Source organism: Bison bison, unplaced genomic scaffold, assembly GCF_000754665.1.
Source record: "Bison bison bison isolate TAMUID 2011002044 unplaced genomic scaffold, Bison_UMD1.0 scf7180017864375, whole genome shotgun sequence".
Taxonomy (NCBI): domain Eukaryota; kingdom Metazoa; phylum Chordata; class Mammalia; order Artiodactyla; family Bovidae; genus Bison; species Bison bison.
The window spans coordinates 5,689,723-5,701,066 of record NW_011494947.1 but is presented as its reverse complement, the minus strand read 5'-3'; the positions used below and the strand labels follow the sequence as shown (position 1 = coordinate 5,701,066).

Below are 11,344 nucleotides of genomic sequence, written 5' to 3'. Positions count from 1 at the left end.
CGCAGGGCCCAGGTCCTGCTCACGGGCTCTCTCACCTGCAGAGCTGGCCTCCTCCGAGTACTCACCTTCTGGGCGGCAGCACCACACCCAGCCAGAGACCAGGCCCGCAGCACTCAATTATCACTGTTATTAATGCTAGGACACCACTGGTTCCAACCACGGGGAGGAGCCAGGCGATATGACCTTTACAAAATACTTTCTGAGCCCGGGGTGGGAGCCAGAGTGACTCAGGCATCGAGACTGTGATCCTGCGTACAGGCAGCTGATAAACAAGCCACATTCCACCCTCCGCACGGATTCATTTATTGAGCAATATGTACAAAACAGAAACAAAGCCTGGTGCTTCCACGCTGCCCTTCCTCCCGCGGCAGCTACACGAGATGTCTCCCCTGGGACAGAACTTGCTTTCATCCCTGTGCTTTGAGCAGAAGTTCTTCACAGGGTGCCCATCAGAATCACCCAAAGAGCAGCACCCCTGACCCAGCTGAGGCCAGCAGAACTAGACCCTCCTGGGCTGGGCCCAAGAAGCTCCGATTCTCACACACCCTCCAGATGCTTCTGATACAAACATGCCCTGGTTAAGAACGAGTCTCAGAGAAGCTGACGGCGACGTGGAACCCCTCCCAGGAAAGTACAAGCGCACACAAAGCTTAGCCGTAGTCCTCGCCAGCTCCCATGGACCCTCCCAGGGTTGGCGAAGTCCAGGCCACAACTCTCTGACGTCATTGTCATTGGTTGGTCTGTCGGAGCCCCAATTCTTGAGATGATGCCACATGCAGGCTGGAATTGGGACCTCAGACAGCGCCCCCTCTTCTTATCAAATTAAGTCTTTTGGATCCCCCTGCTCAGCCCAAGCCTGAGCTCTCTGTCTCGGTAGAGGAGGGTTTTACTCCCATTCAGGTCTGAGTGGGCAGATGACAGAACAGAAGCTGAAAGCAGCGCAGCAGCAGCTTTATTCAGTGGCCAAAGAATGGAGAAAAGGGAACTAAATTAACAAAGACAAAGGGATGAGCGGTGAGGCTGATAATGGGGAGGCAGATGCCTTAGTCCCCCGGGGGAGGGATGGGGCTTTTGCAAGGGAGTAGGGTGCCACCCCCTTTCTATCCTTTGGTCCTTAATGTCCAGTCTTGGCCACCAGTGGATATGTCATTTAATATGCTAATGTAGTCAGATGGAGGTACAAGGAGACTCAGAGTCTGTTGGAAATCACTTTCATCGCCATCTTGGGCCCAGCTGGTTCCATCTGGTTTTTTCTTTGTGTGTGTGTGCGGTTTCCTTTCCTATCTCTGGACCCTTTAACGTAAAGATTTACATTCACTCCTGCTAGAGGTGGGAGAGTTGACAAATTTTAAGCAAGGACACTTCTGCTAACAGTGGAGGTTGATGGGTTTATTTTTCTTAACTTTATTTATTTGACTTAGCCAGGTCTTCTTTGCGGCACATGGGGTCTAGTTCCCCAGCCAGGGATGGAATAGCTCCCAAGAAGTCCTGGTTGATGGGTTTTGAACAAAGACCTGGAGCATCTCTGACAGCACTATCTCCTGCCACCTGGCCCAGGCAACCAGGCAGAAGGGAGCCCACTGGCCAAGGCCCCATCATGCAGCCCCCAGTTCCTGGCACAGGGTGGGGAAGGATAGACCTGGATTCCAGCACAGCCCCTAGCACGGCACCTGGTACAGAGAAAGTTTCCACTCATTTTTCAAGTCTGTTCATTTTAAATCATGAAACCTTTCTACAAAGAGAATATCTATGGTACCTCCCACCCATGTTTAACAGAAGCGAACATTTTGCCATATTTGCTTTACATCTCCTTAATTGTTTACAGATTGATTACACCCCATCCTTTCCCTTTCTTCTGTATGGAGGTATCTACTGTCCCCATACCATTTTGTGTTATTCCTGTGTGGATTTTTGTATTTTACTACACGTATACCTATATATGGGCTGCCCAGATAGCACTAGTGGTAAAGAACCTGCCTGCGAATGAAGGAGACATAAGAGGCCCGAGTTCATTCCCTGGGTTGGGAAGATCCTCTGGAGGATGGCATGGCAACCCACTCTAGTAGTCTTGCATGGAGAACTCCCATGGACAGAGGAGTCTGGGGGTCTATAGTCCATAGGGTCCCACAGAGTTGGACACGACTGAAGCAACTTAGCATGCGCACATACATATAAAAATGTATACTAGTTTTTAAAAATATTACATAAGTAGCATCATGCCATTCACCTAAACATTCATCTGCAACTTGCTCTGCCTGCTTACCATATGTTTCTGTCATATGCATTGTATCCACACGGATACCTGCAGATCCAGTTTCTTCATTTTTTCCTGCTCTGCAGAATTTGTTGAATGAATGAACTGCAGCTTCCTTATCCATTTCTCTACCGAGGGGCATGCAGGTTGTTTCCACTTGGAACGTCCTTGGAAAGGAAATGTGTCCCCCTTGTGCACAGATGCACGTTTCCTGAAGGCAGACACCCAGAATTGGAATCCTGAGGTCACGGTGATGCCATGAAAGGACCTTTACTCAGCATTGCTAATTGCTTTTCAAGTATTGGACACTCAAATGAGCCCTTAACTAGCATTCACGTTTGATATTGTCAGGCTAATCTTTTTTTTTTTTTAACAATCTAATAAGTTGAAAATGTATCTCAGTTTTACTGTAATTTGCATTCCCATTATTACCAGTGAGGTTAAGGCATCTTTCCATATAGTTATTGGTCATCGAGGTCATTTCCTCTTTTGTGAATTTCCCATTTGTTTCCTTTGCCCATTTTCTTGGGGCGTAGTTTGTCTCTTTCTTACTGGTATTTGAAGTTCTCTGTAAATCTGAACCGTAACCCTTTGATGGTGATGTGGGTGACATATTGCTTCTCTCAGACTACACCTTGCCATCTAATGTTGCTTTTCCTGTCTTTTGTTTATTGGCTTGATTTGGTACAGAAATGTTTAATCAAATTTTTTTCATTTTTAAAAATTTATTTTTTAATTGGAGGAAAATTGCTTTACAGTGTTGTGTTTCTGCCGAACAACAGCACAAATCAGCCATAATTATACATATATCCCCTTCCTCTTGAGCCTCTCTCCCCTCATTTTTTTTCCTTGAAGGTTTATGCCTTTTGTTTCTTTCCTTTCGCCAAGGTCATAAGGATTGTCTCCTTTTTCTTTCCAGTAGTTTTGCATTTCTGCTTTTCATATATATATAATTAATCCACTCGCATAATGTAAGGTAAAAGGACTCAATAACTTCATCTTTCTCCACGTGGAGCCTAATGGTTCTAGACCCATGTACTGAAGACCCTGTCTTCCCTTTAACCTGTAATGCCGCCGCCACCATGAAGAAGTCTAGACTCTCACCTGTGATTCACTGAACAGTTTCTCTGTCCACGTGCCAGCACTAGACTGTTTGAGTTACTTTTGTCTTGTGCTTTGGTCTGATAACTGGTAGGACAAGTCCTGTGCTGTTCTTCTCAAAATTTGTTGCGACTACTTTGTCCCTTTCTTCTTCTTCAGGATTTTAAGATTAGCCAAAATGACCAGATATAACAGGATTTGAGCACCATGCCCCTGACAGTTTCAGGCTTTTCACTTATCAGACTTTCATGAATCTGTATGATGGTTGGATTTGAGAAGTTTAGACTGGCTGCAGGAAGAAGAGAAAGTGTGGTAACTCAGACCAGTCAGTGAGAAGAGAGATGGACAGGGAGGGGGTGTAGAAAACCTAGGGGTCTTGACGATTGTGTGTGGCAAGTAAGAAGAGATGGGGAAACAATGGAAACAGTGAGAGACTTTATTTCGGGGGTCTCCAAAATCACTGCAGATGGTGACTGCAGCCATGAAATTAAAAGACGCTTGCTCCTTAGAAGAAAAGGTATGACTAACCTAGACAGCATATCAAAAAGCAAAGACATTATTTTACCAATAAAGGTCTGTCTAGTCAAAGCTATGGTTTATCCAGTAGTCATGTATGGATGTGAGACTTAAACTCTAAAGAAAGCGCCAAAGAATTGATGCTTTTGAACTGTGGTGTTGAAAAAGACTCTTGAGAGTCCCTTGGACTGCAAGGAGATCCAACCAGTCCATCCTAAAGGAGATCAGTCCTGAATACTCACTGTAAGGACTCATGTTGAAGCTGAAACTCCAGTACTTTGGCCACCTGATGCGAAGAACTGACTCATTTGAAAAAACCCTGATGCTGGGAAAGATTGAAGTCAGGAGGAGAAGGGGGCGACAGAGGATGAGATGGTTGGATGGCATCACCAAAGTGATGGACATGAGTTGGAGTAAGCTCCAGGAGTTGGTGATGGACAGGGAAGCCTGGTGTGCTGCAGTCCATGGGATTGCAAAGAGTCGGACACAACTGAGCAACTGAACTGAACTGAGTAACACGAGAAAAGGCAAGTCACAGTCTTGGAGAAGCCAAGACGACTGCTCCTTCCAGGCCAGGTGACTGAATGGCCAGCAGGGCCTCCAGCCAAGGCTGGAAATACAGGAAGAGGGTTCAAGTTCAACCTTGGCTGAACTTACGATATCTTAGGAAAGCTCAGATGAAGGGATCAAGCCAACAGAAGGAAATGCAGGTCTCAGGCTCAAAAAAAAAAAAATCACTGTGCATTTCCATAAGCTCCCTTGCTCTTTAAAACAAACAACAACAACAAAAAAGGATGGCAGTAAAGGTTTAAGAGTCATCAGCCAACCCGCTGAGTTAAAATCAAATCAGAACCAGGAGCCAAAGAGGGAGGCTTGTATAGACAATCCCAGCCACTGGGGGATCAGGAACCCATAGAGGAGGCTGAGTGACAGCGATCAAAGAGGTTCAGGGAGAAGCAGGAGGGAGTGATATCACAGGCACCCAGGAAGCAGAGGCTTACGAGGAGCCATCACCTGCATCACCCACCAAGGGCGCTGGTGAGGAAGCCAATGAATGCTCGACGATTTGGCCCAAAGGAGGTCAATGGAAATGTCATTAGGAAATGGAAACCAGATTTAGTGACTTGAAGAGTGAGTGAGGGGGCGGCAGCTGGTTTTTGAGGAAGTGTGGCGCCTGGGAGGAGAGCTGGGCCAGGGGACCTTCTTCTGCAGAAGGTGGGAAAATCAGAGTGTATGCATAAACTGGAATGGACCGAGCAGGAGAAGGGGAAGTGGTGCAGTGAACTCCCACTCCCAGAGATCGTCCCACCCCCCTGTGCCTCCTCCACATCCCATGTGGTGCCTGGGAGGAGAGCTGGGCCAGGGCACCTTCTTTTGCAGAAGGTGAGAAACTAAGAGTGTATGCATAAACTGGAATGGACCGAGCAGGAGAAGGGGAAGTGGTGCAGTGAACTCTCAGAGGGAACAGGAGGTTGGGTCGGAGGTTCCTGTTCCTCGGGGGCCTGGCAGGAAGCCTGGTGTCTCCGGAGGTGCACGTGGCGATTGAGGGCAACCAAACCCAACAGGCACCGTGTTCTCGTGGCAGGAGAGTGGCAGCATTTTGGAGGGGAGAGAGTCTGATAGTTGTGTAGTGGGGCTGAAGGAGGAGTTGACACCTGGGAATAGTTGTTGAAGGGAACAGCGGAGACCTAGTGCAGGGCTTGGTGGTGGGGCCTCAGGGAAGTGAAGGAGAGGATGTGGAGGAGGCACAGTGGGGTGGGACGATCTCTGGGAGTGGGAGTTCAGAGCCCGAGATTTCGTGAGTTCCTTGCCTCGGGAACCCTCCGAAGTGCCAGAAGCTGGACTTCCCATAGTGCACAGGCTGCGGACAAGGGTCGTTGTTTTGCACGCCAAAATAAGAATGAACCGAGCGTGCTGGGGGACACGGGGACCCTTAGGTCACTAGTGGATCTGCAGCATCTTCTGGTGGAGGATCTGGAGCCCTGGGTGGACCTCTGGCCTCACAGGCCCTCCAGGATGTTCCCCAGCACAGCCAGGCAGTAGCCCCCTGGTTTGCCCCACATTCGATGTGCTCTGCAGGAAGTAACCGAGCCCCTTTGCAGAAACCCTGGCTCCCATTTCTGGTGTCTGGCCCAGGTAGCTATGGCTCAGCTATCATCTGGGGTCACCTCCCTTTGACATAGGTTGCGACCTGGGGCTCTTTACTGCTTGCACCTGGACACACATTTGAGCAGCAGATACAAAGAAACTATGAGGGACTAAAAATAACCGCAGGCATATGCAGTTGGGGCAAATTTCAAACTAAAGGGTCAAAATCCAACCACCATGTCTGAGGTGCCTGGAGCAGGGTACTGTGCGTGATCCCTTTGTGCAGCACCACCAGGGGGTGGGCAGACCACCTAGGCCGCCCCTCTGGCCTGACCCACTGATCTGCACCTACCCTCACTCCACTCAAGGAACCAGATCACCTACCCACAGGGAGCAAGCAAGGGAACCTGTTACTTGTTTTCGCTCCCTTGTGAGCCTGATTAAAGCCTTGCCTGAATTCCTCGTCTAACCTCTTATCTGTTTCTGTTGATTCGAGTCCAAGAACCCAGCTTGGTAACACCTTAAGACCTCCCTTCCCAAATCACAACCACAGAAATTAAAGAGACAGCAGTGGTCTAGACCATGCCCCACAGAAAATAGCTGTGAATGTGGCTAACATGAAGGGCTCAGTCTCTCAGCACATGCTGCTCAGTAGGGTTTGTGACCCCAACCCCCTGGCTTTGATGACCTTGCATTGGCCCCATAATTGGGGCTGAGGAGGACAGGGTAACCTAATCATAATAAAACCAGAGAGAGCACTAACTGAAACTCTGCGTATGTTACCCCAAGACCTCTCCCAGACACCTGCAGGGTGAGTGCATTGTTCCCACCTTTCAGATGTCGGAAACTGAGACTCAGAGAGGAAGCAACCCATCCGAGGTCACCCAGGCAATAACGGACGGGCCTGGATGTCTGACACCCTGCCTGCACGGCTGTGCTGTCTCGCTCAGTTAATCCACTGCCCCCAGTGAGCCCTGCACACATCCCTTTTGGTTGGACATGTGCTTCAGAAGAGAGTCTGGCCTTGGAAGGGCACAGGGGTGTGGGCCCTGGACCTGGACTCAGAAGTCACACTGCTGCTGCTGCTGCTAAATCACTTCAGTCGTGTCCGACTCTGTGTGACCCCAGAGACGGCAGCCCACCAGGCTCCCCCGTCCCTGGGATTCTCCAGGCAAGCACACTGGAGTGGGTTGCCATTTCCTTCTCCGGAAGTCACACTAGTGAGGCTCAACTCTGTCCCCCAGCGGGGTGGCCATGGAGAAGTACCACCCCAGGGAAAACAGGCCAGGCTGCCGACCCCTGCCTCCACCCCTGCCCTGTCCATCCATGGCGCTCTCCTCCACGTGAGCAGTGGGGCTGTCGGGCCAGGGACACTGAACAGCAGGATGCTGGCCATCCTGATGGCCTGTTATCAGGCTTATTATGTGTATCACAATGTGCCTGGCAGCTGGGGGTGAGGGGTCAGGGTCTCGTGAGTAGACAGCTATAGGGCTTGGGGAACCTTGCCCCCTCCTGTCAGCCGAGCCAGGGATCTCCCTGCAAACCCACCTCCCCTAAGCCTCCCCAGCCCCTCGCCTCACTCTCTGTGCTCTGTTCACAGGCCCGTCCAGTGGCTCCAGTTCCGCAAGGTTCAGCCGGCGGCCCACCTGTCCGGACGCCTCTGTGGCCGGCAGCCTCCCCACACCCCCGGTCCCGAGACACAGGAAGAGCCACAGCCTGGGCAACAAGTGGGTGACCGCATGAGCCCCCGACATTGGGGTCGGGGTGGGACTCAGCATGGGGCGGGGGCTGAAGAGCTGCTGGGGATGCCAGCCCACCCGGGCCTCCCCTGCCTGTCTGGGAGCTGCTGATGGGCGTTCTTGGTCTTCCGGGCTGGTGCCCCCTCCTCAGGCTGGCATGGGCTCAGGAAGGGCAGGGGTGGTCGTGGCTGCATGGCCCGTGTACTGGTGACAGGTCTCTGGGGCTCAGCAGCTGATGGAGGAGGTGTGCAGGAAAGGGCAGGGAGGCAGTGGTGGGCTTCTAGCTGGTTTGCCCAAACTTGGTTAGTGCCTCCTCGTAGAAAGAAAACCCCAGAGTCCAGGAAACACCATGATAGTCCTCCAGGGAGCATGTGATATCTCATGGCACCTGTGTGTCATGGCTCAGCATCTCCACTTGCTAAAAGTTGCAGAAAGCCTGCAGAGCCCAGAGCCTGCTGCAGGTTCCCCCGGCTCCATGGGGCTGACCAGCTGGGGGACATGTGTGGTCCTTAGCATGGCTGGGCAGATGTGCGCATGTCCCCAGGATGTTGGGCACAGATCCCTGAGCAGTTGGGTCCCTTCTGCCCTCTCTCCCTCCCTCTCTCTCCTTCTCTCTGTTCCTTCCTTCCTTTCGTCCTCCTACCGTTAAGACACAAGCCTCAGCCAGCACAGGCTAGCCCTGGAGAAGAAAAGCCTTGCTTCTCCGAGAGTTCGGGGCTTGCTCGGTGCTGGCTACACTGTCACGTGCCTGGCCAGCATCCTCTCACTGGGCCCCTGCAGGCCTCCGGAGTACCTGCCTGATTCGTGTTGTAAGAATGAGGCCAGGAGGTCCAACAGGGGAAGCACCTGGCAGTGGTGGGTAAGGCTGGAGCAAGGACTTGGACCAGGTGTATGACTCCAGAAGCAGACGTGCTGACCACGAGGTCAGCCATCTTTTGGCTTGTTTGGCCCCATCACTCAAAAGCACCATCCGCTCACTTGAGCTTCACAGTCATCCTAGGAGTCGGGCAGGGTGAGTAGCGTGAGTCTCCATTTGCCAGAGAAACTGAGGCTCAGAAGAATGATGTGACTTGCCCAAGGTCACGCCATGGGGAGACAGGACCGCGGTTCTGGATGAAGGTCTTTGTCCTGCAGCGGTGCTGTTCTGCTCAGGCCCCCGGGGCAGGTGGAACCACTGTTGCTCTGTAGATAAGGAGCTTTGCCTTCTTTCTTCCTTTCCATTTTCCAGTATGATGTGTCAGTTGAGTGTAGTTGAGAGTAAAAGCGCGACATTCCCGTCGGAGAAAGCGAGGCACCTGCTGGATGACAGTGTCCTAGAGCCCCGCAGCCCCCGCAGGGGCCTCGCCCTTGCCTCCTCCTCCGCCGTCACCAACGGACTCTCCCTCGGTAAGCGTCCCCGGCCTGCACACGGCAGCGGGTGGGCCACGGCCCGGCGTGTCTGTGTCTGTGTCCGTCACTGCAGTGCCCGGGGGCCCCGCACCCCACCCCCGCATAGAGGGCTCCCTACAGGCGTCGCCAGGGCCAAAGAGGCCTTTGCTTTCCGGTCTCCACTTCACAAAGGGCCATGGGTCCTCATCCTGCCAGTGGCTCTGAGAGGGGCAAGAAACAGGGGACAGACACGTACCTGAGACCCACTGTCCTTGGCAGGCGACTGCCAAAGCCTTGTGGCTGCTGCCCCCGCGGGGCTCCGTCCCTGGGGAGTCACAAACCCTGGCCCGCAGGGCAAAGGAGGAGATTCTGCCTGGGGACAGCAGCAAGGCGGCCCCGGGGTGCTCCCCATGCGCTTGTCTTCATACCAAGAAGCCAAAATAAGGGAGGATGAAAAATTGACCTTCTGGGATGAAAATGTATGTCTGAACTCCAGCCAGAAATGGTGCTTATATCAATAGAAAGACAGAGGCTGAGCTGCTGGGGCCAGGGTTGGCAGGGGTGGTATCAGACCTAAGGGTGGCAGTGAGCTCTGGTCACAGGCCCAGCCCCTGTGGAGTCCAGGCCACCCGGTCATTTCTGCCGTCAGACAGGTGTACTGTCCACTGCTGTCCTGTCAGTGTGCCATGCTTCTGTAGTCTGTGTGTCCATGTGTCTGTCCTAACAGGGAGCCCTCCCGGGGCTGGCAGCAGGTTAGACAGAGGCCAGTAGGGTGGAGGGCCCCAGCGCATGGGAAAGAAGAGGTAGTACAGGCAGGAAAATCATGCGGGAATCTCGCATCCCGTGAAACGGGGCCAGTCTCTGAGGCAGCGTCGCCGCGAGGGGGCACCTGGCTCCCACTTCCTAGAAAGCATGTGACAAGCAAGGCCCGTGTCTGCCGTCCGTCCAGGGAGGAGATCCTCTCCTTGGACCCGGCCAGGGGTTTCTGCCAGCTCGGGACAGTGTAGCCCAGGCTTCCTAGGTGCGCCTGGGGAGAAGAGTTCAGGGTCTGTGAGTTGGGGAAAGGCTGGATTAAACCAGGGCAGTAGGTCTCTTCCCAGAGACTGGACCATACTGATGGGCATCGTGGGTCTCCCGGGAGGCAGCTGAGCCCGAAGGTTCCCACACTGTCTGGGCCGGAACCCTCCTCCTTGGAGAATCCCATGGGGTGGGGATCTGAACCTGTGTGGGAAATGCCGGCCCGAGAGCATTGGGCTGGGCAGTAGAACAGCTCTTTGACATCCAGGAAACTTTCTGAGCTGTGCCTGCGCCCAGGCCTTGCTATTCCTGAGACAGAAACCGAGTCAGACGCTGTGCTGTCCGGCATCCAGGCGGGAGATCCCCAGGCGCTGCGGCTCTCAGCTTCTCCACTCCGAACACTCAGAGGTTTTTCTGTTTGGAGCTGGAGCCTGGGAGCTCGCTGCCCTGTGTGCCTGTGCCCTGCTTGAGACTGAACTGGTCCTTGTGTCCTGGAACTGCCAAGGGGCCTGGGACCTCCCCCTCTTTCTCCCCACTCGCACTGCCCGGCTGTGGTGCCAGCAAGGCAGCCCAGGCAGAGAGGGCAGAACCCAGGCGCCTCCAAGGAACATCTCTCTGCTTCCTTGTGGCTGAAGCTGGGCCTTGGTGAGTCCCAGTCAGCCTCGGGGTGCAGGCCAGGGGAAAGCTGAGTCCTCTGTGTGCACACTGCCCCGGGCTCTGAAAGGGTGCTCCGTGGGGGCCTCTGTCCAGTGCTAGGTAGCTGCTCCGTGGCCCGCATTTAGTCCAGCCCTGACCTTTGGAGGGAGAAGTTGTCATCTGGCCCCTGGAGGGCAGGGGTGGAGCCTGTGGAAGACAGAGTCCTAAGGGTCCTGATCCCAGGGGACTGGTGTGTGGGCAGCCGCAGCGCTGAGCGGGCAGGGAAGGGAGAGGAGGGCCCACCTGGGAACCGTGGGACGGGGTGGGCCGAGTGTCAGAGCAGCAGCAGAGCAGAGCCCAAGCCACACTGACACCCCCGGGGTCAGGCGGTGTCCCTCCAGCATGTTCGTGCAGCTTGGGGCCTGGGCCCGGCGGAGAACAGGCCGCTCTAGTGGCCCCACTCCTGCGAGGCCGCCCCGCTCACTGATCTATGTTCCTTTTCCAGGCAGTAGTGAGAGCTCAGAGTTTAGTGAAGAGATGTCTTCAGGGCTGGAAAGGTGAGTGTGGCCTGGGCTGGGCCTGTACAGTGGTGGTCGTGTTTGGCTTCTGGGTATGTTTTGGAATA

General features: G+C 53.6%; 1 protein-coding gene across 6 annotated transcripts in view; it reads left to right on the top strand.

Moving 5' to 3' along the window:
- Nucleotides 1–11,344, top strand: part of RALGPS1 (Ral GEF with PH domain and SH3 binding motif 1) — a 201,971-nt gene that overhangs the window by 165,160 nt on the left and 25,467 nt on the right. For 3 of the 6 annotated variants that reach the window (XM_010856926.1, XM_010856927.1, XM_010856925.1), the window contains exons 9-11: nt 7,560–7,686; nt 8,927–9,084; nt 11,225–11,276. In XM_010856926.1, coding sequence (XP_010855228.1) covers nt 7,560–7,686; nt 8,927–9,084; nt 11,225–11,276 — 337 coding nt within the window. The remainder of the gene's footprint in view (nt 1–7,559; nt 7,687–8,926; nt 9,085–11,224; nt 11,277–11,344) is intronic. The other 3 variants (XM_010856930.1, XM_010856929.1, XM_010856928.1) reach the window with 1 other exon arrangement.